This window comes from Lepidochelys olivacea, assembly GCF_965140295.1.
Source record: "Lepidochelys olivacea isolate rLepOli2 genome assembly, chromosome: 23".
Lineage (NCBI taxonomy): Eukaryota > Metazoa > Chordata > Testudines > Cheloniidae > Lepidochelys > Lepidochelys olivacea.
In genome coordinates this window covers 1,278,667-1,292,473 of record NC_140433.1, presented here as the reverse complement: position 1 = coordinate 1,292,473, position 13,807 = coordinate 1,278,667, and the positions used below count along the sequence as shown (strand labels likewise).

Here is a 13,807-nt window from a genome sequence, read left to right as displayed (position 1 = left end):
ACAACTCCCAGCCTCTGGGCCTGCTGCAGTACTGCCCATGGCCACGAGGGGGCAGGCAGGGCCCGGCAATCCCACCCGCCAGTGAGGCCTGGCTCCCAGCCCCCTCCCAGAGCTGGGAGAGAACCCAGGCGTCCTGGCTCCCAGCCCCCCTGCTCTAACCACTAGACCCCCACGCCCCTCCCAGAGCTGGGAGAGAACCCAGGCGTCCTGGCTCCCAGCCTCCCCTGCTCTAACCACTAGACCCCCACGCCCCTCCCAGAGCTGGGAGAGAACCCAGGCGTCCTGGCTCACATCCCCCCCTCCTCTGCCTTGCAGCTGGGGGGAGCCTTAGGGTCCAGCTCAGCTGTGTTGCCATGGTTACCATAGAGGGTGACAAGAGCATCGCTGCTGACTGGCTGGGGGCGGAATAGCCCCCCCCTCCCCCTCCCGCACCCCCCCAGTCCTCCCCCAGGTTGGGCCATGCTGGGAAACGCAGCGTCCCCCCCTCCATGCCTGGGGCCTGATCCCCCCTTCTAGTGGTCAGAGCGGGGGGGGGGGGGCAGCTGGGAGCCAGGACTCCTGGGTTCACCACCCGGCTCTGGGCACGGCCTGGGGTGTAGGGCTTCTAGCTGTGGCCGTCCCGTCCCTCCACGCAGCAGGCTGGGTGCTGGGCCTCGCCCTGGCCAGGGCCCACTCTGCCCTGCCAGCCCCACACGCCCCTAGGCCGGCCTGTCCGGTCTCCCCCCAATCCCCCCGGGCTGGGCCGGAACGCCACCGAGACGCCAGGACCGTCCCCCGCAGAGCCAGGCGCATGCTCCCGGCCCCAGGGATGGGGGCCTGAGGCGTGATCCACACTCCCACCCTGATGCCCTGCCCCCCTGGGAGCAGCCCCAGGCTTGGTGGGAATGGGCAGTGCCCCACCGCCGGGCCGGCAGGCTGCCTGCAGACTCAGGCAAACTCCAGGCCGTTCTCCGACTGCTGCGGCTGCCTGGGGCCAAGGCCCACGGCGGATTAAGGAAAAGGCCCGATGCTGCCGGCCCTGGGCAGGGTCAGGGGCAACGTCCTTGGGCCACGCTGGCGACACCAGCCGGGCAGCCCCCGGTACAGCGCCCCCGATCCCGGTCCCCCCAGAGCAGAAATAAAGGGAGGACAGGAGAAAATCAACACGGATTTTATAGCGTCTACGGTGGGAGAGGGAGAATAAACCCTTGACAAGAAATCACAGCGATGCCATAGTCCACGGCCGCCCCACATGCAGCCCCCGGGTCTCTGCCCCCCACGTCACCCCCCGCAGGCCCCACGTCACTCCCAGCACAGGCCCAGCTGCTCTACGGCTCCTCGGTCAGAGGTGGGGCAGGGGGCAGCTGGGGGGGGGGTTTGGCCTCTTCCTCCCGTCACCCTTCTGTAGCCCCCGCCCCTGGGATCCTGCGTGGCCCATGTTGGGGGCAGGGTGCAGCCTTGTTCGTGGGGGGCTGGGCCCCACAGGGGGGCAGGGAGGGAAACGAGCCCAGCGGCCCCATGGCGTGCTGTGAATTTGGGGGGGGGGGGAGAAATCGCCATCAGCTGCGTGGGGGGGGCAGCAACTGGCACTGGCGGGGTGGGACAGTCGCTGTGGTGGGCTCTGCCCCCAGCACTGGTGGGGCATGGGGTGGTGAAAGGAGGGGCTCCATGCCAGGTGGGGCAGGGGAGTTGGGCCCTGGGGGGGGGAAATCTGGTTCTGCAGACGTCCCCCCTTCCCATCACCCCTCTTGCCATAACAACCCTGGGGGGAAGGTGGGTCCCACCCCATCAAATTCCACTATGGGGCTGGGGTGGGGGGGCAGTCTCACAGACCAGGGGCTGCAACCACCACCAGGCAGGCCGCTTGTGTGTTCTGGGGGGGGGGGTGCCGTCCCCCCACCACAGATGTCCCCCCCAGGAAGCCATGGGGGGACAATTTGCTTGATGCCATGGGGTCAATTTATCCCCTCACCAGAGCTGTGGGGGCTCCCCCTGGCATCACTGGGGGGGCCAGGGGGGATCTGCCCCAGGCGGGGCATGGGGGTCATCGTGCATTAGGACTCACCCCACCCCCAGAGCCCCCCAGCCGCCTCCTCGTGGGGGGGAAAGGAAACGAGGAGACTGCCGGGCACCAAGCGCTCTGCCCGGGGGGCCGCGGGGGCCCTATGCAATCAGCTCCTTGTAGCCGTCCCGCTGCCCCCGACGCAGGATCTTCAGCTCCGTCAGCTGGATGTAACGCAGGACATTGGTGTCTGGGGAAAAGGGGAAAGGGCTCAGGGGGAAATTCACGCCCAGCCCCCGCCCCCCACCCTGCCCCCCGAGCGCCCCCACCCCCCCAGTGCCCCATGGGGCCGGCTCTGCCAGGGGAGACCCCCCCCGCTGAGCCTCCCACCCCCCCCAGCGCCCCATGGGACCAGCCCTGCCTGCCAGGGGAGACCCCCCCCCCCGCTGAGCCTCCCACCCCGCTCCCGGCAGCCCAGCGCCCCGTAGCAGGACCGAGGCCATGCATGGCGCTTGCTCCGGCCGCTCACCTGCGGGCTCCCGGCTCTTGGCCTCCTTCAGGTAGAGCAGGGCGCGGGCGTAGTCCCCCAGGTGGTAGGAGGCGATGCCCGCCCGGTACGTGGCTTTGAAGTTGCTGCCTTGTTTCTCCAGCACTTTCAGGCAATATTCCCGCACCCGCTCGTAGTTCACCAGCTCTGACTGCAGCAGGCAGGCTGGGCAGGGCAGAGGGGCCGTCAGTGGGGCTGGGGACGGGACGCCCACCCCTCGCCCGCCGCGCCCTGACCCCTGCGTGGCTGGGACCCAGGGGAGCCGAGCTCCATTCGTTACCTTCCTGGTCCCCAGCTCAGGGCTCCCCCCCGCCCCCCAGCCCTGCCGGTGCCCCTCACTCCCGCCCCACAGCCCCTGCTACCCCAGCCCTGGGCTCCCCCCAGCCCTGCCGGTGCCCCTCACTCCCGACCCGCAGCCCCTGCTACCCCGGCCCTGGGCTCCCCCCTGTCCCCCAGCCCTGCCGGTGCCCCTCACTCCCGACCCACAGCCCCTGCTACCCCGGCCCTGGGCTCCCCCCCAGCCCTGCCGGTGCCCCTCACTCCCGACCCACAGCCCCTGCTACCCCGGCCCTGGGCTCCCCCCTGCCCCCCAGCCCTGCCAGTGCCCCTCACTCCCGACCCGCAGCCCCTGCTACCCCGGCCCTGGGCTCCCCCCTGCCCCGCCGGTGCCCCTCACTCCCGACCCGCAGCCCCTGCTACCCCAACCCTGGGCTCCCCCCCAGCCCTGCCGGTGCCCCTCACTCCCGACCCACAGCCCCTAGTATCCCAGGTGAGGGGCTGGCCACAGGATGGGAGTCAATTGAAAACAAAAGTGTTTCCCAGGCAGCCTCTGCCCCACCCTGCAGCCACGTGGGGTCCCCTGGGGAATTGCTCACGAGAGGCTCCCGTAGGGTCCCCTGTGGCCTGGCACACGTGGGTCCCAGCTGCGGCCCAGGGCCCCGCTCTCTGGAGCCTGCATGGGGGCTGGACGAGGCGGTTCCCTGGGGCTTCCCCCCGCAGCCCGACTCGGTGACAGGCGGACGCACGTGGCCGGGGCGTTGGGAGCTGCGAACTGCAGGACCCCGACCCTCCCCATCGCCCGGCCACCTGGGTCCCCATCCCCCTGCTGGGCCCTGGGCTGCCCTTGGCCGGTCCCGCGGCAGGCTGCACAAGTTGCGGCAATGGGGCTCTGGCAGGGCACCTCACACGCCAACGCGGAGATGCTAGAAGCCCAGGACCCCCAGCTCGGCTGCTCCCACGGGTGTTTCGTTCATGCTTTGCACCAGTAAACACTTGTGCGAAGTGCCAGGGGGCATGGCGCACCAGTGTAAACAGCTGCTCATGGGGCAAGGCCCCATGTCATACGGGCCCAACCCTCAACCCAGCTCTGGGGCCCACCTCCTGACTGACCCCAGCCGGACGGCAGGCCCTTGCCTGGGCCCTGTCAGTCAATTCGCAGTGGGGCTCGAAAGCAAGAGGTACCAGCCCCACTGAGCAGCCCCTGGTAACGCCGCGCCGCTGGAGTGACGCTCCAGCCCCATCGCAGGCAGGAGTGACTCCGGATTGACCTCGGCAGGGGGGCTGGGATCAGAACCAGCCCTGACCCATCGCAGGCAGGAGTGACTCCGGATTGACCTCGGCAGGGGGGCTGGGATCAGAACCAGCCCTGACCCATCGCAGGCAGGAGTGACTCCAGATTGACCTGGGGAAGGGCTGGGATCAGAATCCGGCCCCATGTCTACCTGGCAGGGGGGGTCTCCCCCCCACGGATGGTGGCTCTGCCAAGTGACAGGTTGGGGAATGAGCTGTAACTAGTCTGTCCGTCCCCCACAGCCCCGGGGTCAGCACCTACCCGTCAGGCTGTCGTAACACTCCACCTCGGTGCTCTCCACCAGCCGCAGCTGCTCCTCCGTCAGCGGGCACCGCCCCGGGTCCGGCGGGCTCTGCTCCGGGCTGGCTGCCCCTGCCCGGCCCTGCACCCCCTTGAGCTGCAGGAGGGCGCGGTGGTATTTCCCGATGGCCTCCCGGAATTTCTTCTCCTTGTAGCAGCGGTTCCCTTCCGCCTTGAACTCCACGGCCTTCCGGATCTGGCTCTCCGCCGCGCCCTCCTCAGCGCGGGCCCGGTGCCCCCCACCAGCCTCGGGGCAGCCCTGGCCCGGCTCCTCCATGGCCCTGCTCAGAGGCAGCGAGCCATGCCGGGCGGAGGGGAAAGCCGGGGGACGAGCCGGGGGGGTGCGCTGTGCAGACAGCGGATGGGGGCTGGGGGGGGCCCTGGCCAGGCTGTGACTCCGGCGGGGGGAGCAGCGAGGACGAGGCGCCGGCTGGCTCTGCAGCAACAGCACCGGGAAAGCTTCCCCAGATGCATTGTGGGAATATCCCATCGCACGCAGCAGCGCTGACCTTAGATGTCTCCATGTTAAAAAGCCAGGAGTCCCTTTCGGCCGGGGGGGGGGGGGGGGCGTGATCGGGGAATTAATCCGGGGCCCTCCCCTTTGCAAACCCTCCCCTGCCGGGCAATTGTTCCGGCACGCCTGAGTCACAACCTGCAGCCTCTCCAGGCTCCCCCAAAGCGCCTCCAGGGCTGGGGGGGGCGGGGGGGGGAGAAGAGCTGAGAGAAGACACGTGTGTGTGCGCCTGGCACCTTGCACAGTGGGGCCCTGTAAGCATCCACCCCCCCCAAACTCATGACTAGCCCAGCCCCCGGCGCCCCCCCAGCCCTGCCGGCGCCCCTCACTCCCGCCCCGCAGCCCCCGGCGCCCCCCCCAGCCCTGCCGGCGCCCCTCACTCCCGCCCCGCAGCCCCCGGCGCCCCCCCCAGCCCTGCCGGCGCCCCTCACTCCCGCCCCGCAGCCCCCGGCGCCCCCCCCAGCCCTGCCGGCGCCCCTCACTCCCGCCCCGCAGCCCCCGGCGCCCCCCCCAGCCCTGCCGGCGCCCCTCACTCCCGCCCCGCAGCCCCCGGCGCCCCCCCCAGCCCTGCCGGCGCCCCTCACTCCCGCCCCGCAGCCCCCTGCCCCCCCCAGCCCTGCCGGCGCCCCTCACTCCCGCCCCGCAGCCCCCGGCGCCCCCCCCAGCCCTGCCGGCGCCCCTCACTCCCGCCCCGCAGCCCCCGGCGCCCCCCCCAGCCCTGCCGGCGCCCCTCACTCCCGCCCCGCAGCCCCCGGCGCCCCCCCCAGCCCTGCCGGCGCCCCTCACTCCCGCCCCGCAGCCCCCTGCCCCCCCAGCCCTGCCGGCGCCCCTCACTCCCGCCCCGCAGCCCCCTGCCCCCCCCAGCCCTGCCGGCGCCCCTCACTCCCGCCCCGCAGCCCCCTGCCCCCCCCAGCCCTGCCGGCGCCCCTCACTCCCGCCCCGCAGCCCCCTGCCCCCCCCAGCCCTGCCGGCGCCCCTCACTCCCGCCCCGCAGCCCCCGGCATGCCGGCGCCCCTCACTCCCGCCCCGCAGCCCCCTGCCCCCCCCAGCCCTGCCGGCGCCCCTCACTCCCGCCCCGCAGCCCCCGGCGCCCCCCCCAGCCCTGCCGGCGCCCCTCACTCCCGCCCCGCAGCCCCCGGCATGCCGGGACCTCATGCCGGACCCTCGTGCTGGACCCCGTTGTGCAGACAAGCAGGGCCTCGTCTGACCCACCCGTTCTCTGGGGGGCAGAGTCCCTCCCCCCGCCCAGGGAAACCACCAGAAACCTGCCCCTCCTGGCAGCCTGGGCCAAGGGCTGCGCAGCTGGAGCTGGGGGGGCCCCTCTGGGGCGGCCCCCCCCAGTCACACCCGGCGAGCAGCTGGCTCCAGGGGGATTAAAACTCACTTTATTCGACAAACGCGCCCGGCCTGTTTCTTATCCCACCAGCTGCTTTTTTCCTGTTCTTTTTTTCTTTTTTTTTTTTTGGAGGCCTGTGCGGGGGGGGGGGGGCGGGGGGGGGGCTGGGAGCCAGCCTGGGGGATGCTGCCCCCGCCCCCGATCCCAGCCCCCTCAGGGCTGCCACAGGCCCATGGCCCAGCCCCCTCCACCCAGAGCCGAGGGGCACAGAGGGAGACGGGGGGCAGGCTTAGAGAAAACCCACCCGTCCCCCTGCGCCCCCCTTTCTGCACCCCCAGCTGTGCAACAGCCCCACGGCCCGCCCGGCCCCCTTCCCTAGCAGGGGCCAATCACCAGTCACAGACACCCCCCCAGAGCAGCTGGGAATCCCCGGAGATGCCCAGGCCCATCCCCGCCGGGCTCAGGGTGCCTGGCTCCGGCAGCGGGCGAGGTAGTCGGAGGTGGCGATGGCCGGGCTGGTGCTGGCCCCCAGCTTCTGGGGGCGCGAGTATTTCAGGAACACGGCCTGGAGGGTGGAGCCGCCGGCCCGGAGCGCGGCCCTGGCCATGGAGCAATGTACAGCACCGAGCGCCTCTTCGCTGCAACGAGAGCCGGGGGAGGGCGTCACCCACCGCGGGAACCCCCCCACCCCCCGCTGCGGGGAACCCCCCCACCCCCCGCTGCGGGGAACCCCCCCACCCTCCTGTCCAGCACAGGGCCTGTGGCTCCGTGGCCCACCTGGGCCCCAGACAGCTGGAGCTCCTGCCGGCCGCATTTCAGGGATTCCCCCCACCCACCCACGCCTGCACCCACGTCACCCACCTGTAGAGGCAGAGCTGCGTGGAGCCCTCCGGCCCGGTGCCCAAGCCCCCGGCGCCCGCCTCTTGCAGAACCCGCTGCGCCAGGCCCAGGGCAGCCGCAGCCAGCTGGGCCGGCTCGAACGCCACACAGTCTGCCTCCATCAGACACAGCTCCATGAAGTACATGGCCAGGTGATGGACCTGGGGGGGCACACGGGTCAGACCGGTCCACAGCGCCCCCCGCCCCTGGGAAACCCAGCGCCCCCCGCCTACCCCAGCCCCCACTCCCCTCCCAGAGCCAGGGATAGAACCCAGGAGTCCTGGCTCCCAGCCCCCCCTGCTCTAACCACTAGACCCCACTCCCCTCCCAGAGCCAGGGATAGAACCCAGGAGTCCTGGCTCCCAGCCCCCCCTGCTCTAACCACTAGCCCCCACTCCCCGCCCAGAGCCAGGGATAGAACCCAGGAGTCCTGGCTCCCCGCCCTGCCCAGCTCCCCAGCCTGCGGCCGCAGCAAGACCCCGGCCCCGGCGCTCACCTTCGGGCCACAGTGGCCCAGGGCCGCCAGCAGCCGCAGCAGGTGCAGGGGGCTGGTGAAATGCAGCTGGAAGTTGAGGCAGGACAGGACCTTGCGCTCCATGCGCAGCAGCTCCCGGCGGCTGAACGAGTCCTCGGTCATGAAGCAGAGCTCGGCCGGCTGCAAGGGAAGCAGGGCTGGGCCGGGCGCCCCCACATCTCACCTCCCAGCCCCCCAGCAGCTCCTGCGGCCGGAACAGCAGCCAGCCTCCCCCAGCCCCTCCTAGAAACAACAGAGCCCAGGAGTCCCGGCTCCCAGCGCCCTGCTCTAACCACTAGACCCCGTGTGACGAAGTGGGGGATTTTCTTGTTTTTTCCGTGTTTTCCAGGGGGTGGGACTCTGTTTCCCTGGGTGTTACGGGTTTAACGAGGGGAGGGGAGAGGGAGTTTGTGGGGGACACAGGACCGGCGAAGGACCTTGGGACCCCGGCCAATGGCCTGGAGAATGGAGACCCCGGCGACTGGGGACCTGGGGACCCAGAGGCCCAGCTCGGGAGTCCCAGCCAGGTCTGGCCAGTGGGGGGACAATGGGCTGTGGGGAGAGGACCCCGGTGACCTGACCAGCTGGTCCCAGCCAGAGGGGCCAGAGGACAAAAGAGGGGAGAGGGGCCCAGGTGACCCTGTTTACCTAGAGAAGAGACAATGGACAGAGCCGGGGAATCTGAGGGGCCCAGCTGGGAAGCAGGGGGGCTCGGGGCTGGAGAGGGGGAGCAGGCAGAGCCCCCCTGGACGCAGGAGAGACTGGGATGTGCTGGGCTGAGGGCGGCCAGGCGAGGTTTCTGTGCTGGGTTCGGACTCTCAATAAACCCTCCTGTTTTACCCCAGCTGAGAATCGCTCCAGGCTAGAGAACAGGGAGGCATCATTCCCTCTGGGAGTGGAGGCCCCGGGGGGCCAGAGCGAGTGGACTCCCTGAGGGGGCCCACGGTGAGAAAGAGGGGTGCTAAGGCTCGTAGAGGTGCAGCTCCAGGAGGTGCAAGGGCTGGACCCCCGGGAGAGAGTGGACCCCCGAGAAGGACTGTCTCACTGAAGGGGGTTCCCCCCAGGGACCGCACGGGCCAAGAGTGGGCACGACCTGAGAGTCCGTGACACTCCACCCCCCTCCCACAGCCAGGGAGAGAACCCAGGAGTCCTGGCTCCCAGCCCCTCCTGCTCTAGCCCACCAGAGCCAGGGAGGAACCCAGGCGTCCGGGCGCCCTGCCTTACCTCGGGGAAGGTGCACTCCTCCACTTTGCAGGCCACGAAGAGGCAGGTGACGCCCAGCAGCTGCAGGGCCGGGACCCTCACTCGCGCCACCTTCATGTAGGCGTTCATCAGGTAGACAGCCAGGTAGAGCGTGTCGTCCGCCAGGCCCAGGTACTCCTGGGGGGACCGGGTCACCAGAGCAACCGAAAATGGGGGCACAGGGACAGGGCGATGGTGCCGGTGGGGGGGCACTGAGTGTGATCTCTTTATCCCCTGGGGGCGGGGGAATTATTGCCCATTTTATGCAGGGGGAAACTGAGGCACCACGAGGTGGGGAGAGACCTGCCCAACCATCTGCCACAGGGGTAGAACCCAGGAGTCCTAGGCTGCCCCTCCCCTTCAGGGGCAAACCCAGCCCAACCCCACCCCCTCTTCGCCCTCCCCTGATCCCGGAGGCTCTGTGCCCAGGGACCCTGCCAGGGCCGGGGGGGTTGTTGGTCTGCCTGGTGTGGGGCCGTCGGGTCCCAGGGGGCAGCGGGGGGGGTTCACCGATACCTACATGCACCTGCACGAGCCAGTCGACGATGAGCGCCCGCATCTCGGCCGTCACGGTGCGCGGCACCTCCCAGCTCCGGAAGACGTAGCTGGATTGTTTCCTCTGGGGACGGGAGAGAAACGTGGGGATGGGGCAGTGGCCGAGCCCAGGGGCCGGAAGGGACATGCCACGGGGCTGGGCCAGAGCTGGGAGAGAACCCAGGAGTCCTGGCCCCAAGCCCCCCCTGCTCTAACCACTAGCCCCACTCCCCTCCCAGAGCTGGGGAGAGAACCCAGGAGTCCAGGCTCCCAGCCCCCCCTGCTCTAACCACTAGCCCCCACTCCCCTCCCAGAGCTGTGGATGGGACCCAGGAATCAGCCAGGGCCTTTGGGTTGCTCCTGCCAGGGTTGGGGAGGGAGCCCCATTTTTCATCATGGGTGTAGTTGGGGGCGGGGCTGGTCCAACCCCCAAAAAAGCTGCTTCCCCCACCCAGGGACATTAGCCATGGGGCAGCCGGGAAGCCATTGTCACGTGACCTTTAACCCCCCCCCGGCCATGCTGCCCCCTTCCCCCCCCCGGCACTCACCATCATGCTGGTGAAGATGTCCAAGGCGTATTCCCGCTCCAGGGCCATGCCCAGGCTCACCAGCGCCTGCATCAGCTCCTCGGCCAGCGCCCCGGGCACGCAGAGCAGGGGCTGGCCCCCCCCGGGCGGCCCCCCCTCGGGGCCCCCTGCGGGGAGAGACGGGGTCACCAGCCACGCCCCCCCAGCGCCCCGGGCACAGACAGCAGCGCCCTCCCCCCCCCTCGGGGCCCCCTGCGGGGAGAGACGGGGTCACCAGCCACGCCCCCCCAGCACCCCCGGAACAGACAGCAGCGCCCTCCCCCCCCTCGGGGTCCCCTGCGGGGAGAGACGGGGTCACCAGCCACGCCCCCCCAGCGCCCCGGGAACAGACAGCAGCGGCCGCCCCCTCGGGGTCCCCTGCGGGGAGAGACAGGGTCACCAGCCACGCCCCCCCCATGGCCCGGGCACAGAGAGCAGCGCCCCCCCCCCCCGGGGTCCCCTGCGGGGAGAGACGGGGTCACCAGCCACACACCCCCCCAGCGCCCCGGGAACAGACAGCAGCGCCCTCCCCCCCCCTCGGGGTCCCCTGCAGGGAGAGACGGGGTCACCAGCCACGCCCCCCCCATGGCCCGGGCACAGAGAGCAGCGCCCCCCCCCCTCGGGGTCCCCTGCAGGGAGAGACGGGGTCACCAGCCACGCCCCCCCATGGCCCGGGCACAGAGAGCAGCGCCCCCCCCCCCTCGGGGTCCCCTGCGGGGAGAGACGGGGTCACCAGCCACGCCCCCCCCAGCGCCCCGGGCACAGACAGCAGCGTCCCCCCCCTCGGGGTCCCCTGCGGGGAGAGACGGGGTCACCAGCCATGCCCCCCCCAGCGCCCCGGGCACAGACAGCAGCGCCCCCCCCTCGGGGTCCCCTGCGGGGAGAGACGGGGTCACCAGCCATGCCCCCCCCAGCGCCCCGGGCACAGACAGCAGCACCCTCCCCGCCCCCGGGGGTCCCCTGCGGGGAGAGACGGGGTCACCAGCCACGCCCCCCCCAGCGCCCCGGGCTGGCGAACTCTTCGCTCATGGCCCTTCGGTCCCACCGCTGCGGGGCTCCCCACCAGCCCCTCCACCCCAGAGGCAGGTGCATCGCGGGCTGCCCGGCGTGCAGCTCCCCCGTGCTGGCACTGGCTGGTGGCACCCTGGGCCTGAGGCCTCCCGCCCCACGGCCCGCCCCTCCGGCCAGGCCCCTACCTCCCTGCAGGACGGGGCTCGCGGGGACCCTGGGGCAAACGGCTGCTGCTTTCTCTGGTGCCGCCTCTCGGACCCGGCTTCCTTGCGGCTTCTTCTGCGGGAGAGGGGGGGGGCAGCGGGAATGCCACAGGGCCCTGGGCGGAGAGCTGAGAACGCCCCCGCGCCCCGTCAGCGCCCCGCTGCCCTGGGGGAGCCAGCCACCCTAGGATGACGGGTCTGTGACCCCGAGCCCCCCGCCTCCCGAGCCTGGCAGCCCCACACAGAGCCAGGACCCTCAGCCCCAGCTGTGAGCACTGGGGGCGTTTGGGAGAAGGACCCCGGCGTCCTGGCCGACACCCCTTGTCACCGGGGCAGGACAGAGACCCCGAGACACTGCCGGGATTCACCGCCCCAAGCATGGGCCACGCCTCCCCATCCGCCCCCCAGAATCACAGCAGGCGGCTAGGGGCACATGCCCCAGCACCCCCTGCTGTGTGGGGTGAGCAACTCTTCCCGAGCACTTGGGGGGCTGGTAGTTTGCAAACAGCAGGTTTGGGGGGGGGTGAGAAGCTGATCTGCATTTTCAGCACCCCCACAAAGTTCAGGGCAACTGCACTGCACCCCCCCACCCCTGCTGCCCCCTAACGCTGGGCTGGCCCAACTGGGGGCCTTCTTGGACACTTCCTCCTGCCCCAGCGGGGACCCCTCCAAACCACCGTGACCCTCCCTGCACAGTCTGAGCTTGGACAATGCCTGCCTATTAGGTGTGTTACGGTAGCACCCAACAGACACCCCCACCCCCCTGACTGAGCTCAGGGCCCTGCCCCAAGGAGCTCCCGGTCTGCACAGGCAGAGGAAGGCTCCTTCTCCCCACGGGACAGGTGGGGAAACTGAGGCACATAGCTGGGGGGCAGATCCGGGGTGGCAGTAGCAGAGCTGGGAGCCGAGCTCGGTCACCTCAGAGCCCATCCGGCTGCTCTTGAGGCTGCAGCCCTGGGGCGGTGGGGGCCGTGCAGACAGTGAACGCCGCCCCCCCACCCCACCCAGGGGCTCCAAACTCACCTTTGTGGCCCCCTTGTCCCCGCCAATGCCCTTGTTCTTGCTTTTCAGCGGCTCCCGTTTCTCTTCTGCCTGCAGCTGCTGAGAGACCCGGGCATCAGGGGGTCGGGGGGTGACCCCGTCATGGGGGGGGTTCCCTGGACCCCACAACATCCCCTAGGGGGCCTGGGAGCCAGAGTGTGGCCTGGAGGTCGCTGCCCCCAGGCTGAGCTGCCTCTTGTCTTGCCCCTGAGGCTGGGAAGCCCCAACCTGGGCCCCAGCAGGGAGCCCCCCACAGCAAAGCCCCAGGGGAAGGCCGGTTCAGGACTTCTGGGTTCCAGCCTCAGCCTTTGGGGGGACGCTGGAGGGGAGCTTGTTATGGGCACAGGATGCCCCCCCCCCCCCATGCTCAGGACCCAGGTGTCCGGGCCCAGCGAACCCGAAATGGGCAAGGAGGGGTGGAACTCGCTTTCTGCGGAGCTGGGCCAAGAGCCCAGACTGACTCACCGGGGGTGAGGGCAGGGAGACCCCCCTCCCATGTACAGCCCCCCACCGGGCCCCATAGGGGAGGGGAACATTGGCTCCCCGGGGGCACCCCCCATGGTTACTGGAGGGGGAATCTCCCGGGGCAGGCCCTGGGGTACCAAGGGCACCCCCCTGAGAGGCTGGAGCTCAGTGGCCTTTAGCAGCCTCCCAGGCTTGGGCTGGTCCCGCGGGGGCCGCGTCCCGGTACCGTTCTCTGCTGCGGGGGCCAGGCTCTCGGCTCATGGTACTTGGGGGGTTGGCCCAGCGCAGCCCGCATCATCCTGCCCGAGAGGAACGGGTGGGGGAGGGGAAAGGCACCAGCTGCAGGCCCTAACCCTGGCCCTGGCCCTGCTAATTAATGCTTCGTTAGGGGTCAGCTGGGGGCCCCCACACACTATTGGTGCATCTCAGCCCAGGTTAGTGCCTGGCCATTGGCTCAGGCTAGGGGCGGGGAGGGATAGAGCTCACCCCCCCCCCCATGGCTGCAGGGAGGGGGGTCCATTCCCAGGGGCTGAGTCTGTTCAGCCAGCCCCGGGGGACCATGAGGTCCTGGCATGCAGCAGGGTCGGGAAAAGCCCCTGGCCTGGCCTGGCCCAGCGCACGACCAGTGCGGGGAGCAGGGAGCATTTCCCCCCTTTGGGGACGTCATCAAAGCACCCGGCAGTTCCAGCCCAAGCAAGGGCAGACCCATTGGCAACGTGAGGGGCTGCGGGTTGGGAGTGAGGGGCACCGGCAGGGCTGGGGGGCAGGGGGCTGTAGGTCGGGAGTGAGGGGCAGAAATTCTTGAGAACAGTATTTGTGGGAACAGCCCCAGGGCAGCAGGTGCTGCGCGTCTGCAGCCAGAGCAAGGAGGGCAGCAGGGGCCCTGTGCCGAGACTCAGGGGAGTTGGACTTTGTTCCCACCTCTGCCACAAACTGCCTGGGTGTCTGGGACGAGGTGGGAATGTTCTTAATGTTTTCTCTGAATACTGGGTGGGTGCCTCAGTTTCCTCTAGGCATTCCTTAAGTATCCAGGTGGTGGGATCAGGGGGTGTGAGTGTTGCAGAGCCCTAGGCAGGTGTGATGGGGTCTGCACAGAGAATGGCC

General features: G+C 70.4%; 2 protein-coding genes across 2 annotated transcripts; both read right to left on the bottom strand.

Annotated features, from left to right (window-relative positions):
• Positions 1-1,134: 1,134 nt before the first annotated feature.
• Positions 1,135-4,808, bottom strand: TTC9B (tetratricopeptide repeat domain 9B). The gene is made up of 3 exons (XM_084612240.1): positions 4,360-4,808; positions 2,511-2,693; positions 1,135-2,231 (listed from the first exon to the last, which is right to left on the bottom strand). Exons 1-3 carry the CDS (start codon positions 4,673-4,675, stop codon positions 2,143-2,145), a joined length of 588 nt encoding a protein of 195 aa, XP_084468366.1. The 5' UTR covers positions 4,676-4,808; the 3' UTR covers positions 1,135-2,142.
• Positions 4,809-6,649: 1,841 nt separating this feature from the next.
• Positions 6,650-13,030, bottom strand: CCNP (cyclin P). Its single transcript, XM_084612816.1, has 9 exons — positions 12,930-13,030; positions 12,221-12,298; positions 11,180-11,273; positions 9,966-10,111; positions 9,404-9,502; positions 8,866-9,021; positions 7,624-7,782; positions 7,110-7,288; positions 6,650-6,886 (listed from the first exon to the last, which is right to left on the bottom strand). The coding sequence occupies exons 1-9, from the start codon at positions 12,999-13,001 to the stop codon at positions 6,709-6,711; spliced, it is 1,161 nt and encodes a 386-aa protein (XP_084468942.1). The 5' UTR covers positions 13,002-13,030; the 3' UTR covers positions 6,650-6,708.
• Positions 13,031-13,807: the final 777 nt, after the last annotated feature.

Coding starts and splice junctions, on each gene's coding strand:
- TTC9B (XM_084612240.1), bottom strand. CDS start 4,675: ATGGAGGAGCCGGGCCAGGGCTGCCCCGAGGCTGGTGGGGGGCACCGG. Junction 2,694..4,359: donor GTGTTACGACAGCCTGACGG/GTAGGTGCTGAC, acceptor TGCCCTGCCCAG/CCTGCCTGCTGCAGTCAGAG. Junction 2,232..2,510: donor CAAGAGCCGGGAGCCCGCAG/GTGAGCGGCCGG, acceptor CCTTTTCCCCAG/ACACCAATGTCCTGCGTTAC.
- CCNP (XM_084612816.1), bottom strand. CDS start 13,001: ATGATGCGGGCTGCGCTGGGCCAACCCCCCAAGTACCATGAGCCGAGA. Junction 9,503..9,965: donor ACATCTTCACCAGCATGATG/GTGAGTGCCGGG, acceptor TCCCGTCCCCAG/AGGAAACAATCCAGCTACGT. Junction 9,022..9,403: donor ACTGGCTCGTGCAGGTGCAT/GTAGGTATCGGT, acceptor CGGTCCCCCCAG/GAGTACCTGGGCCTGGCGGA.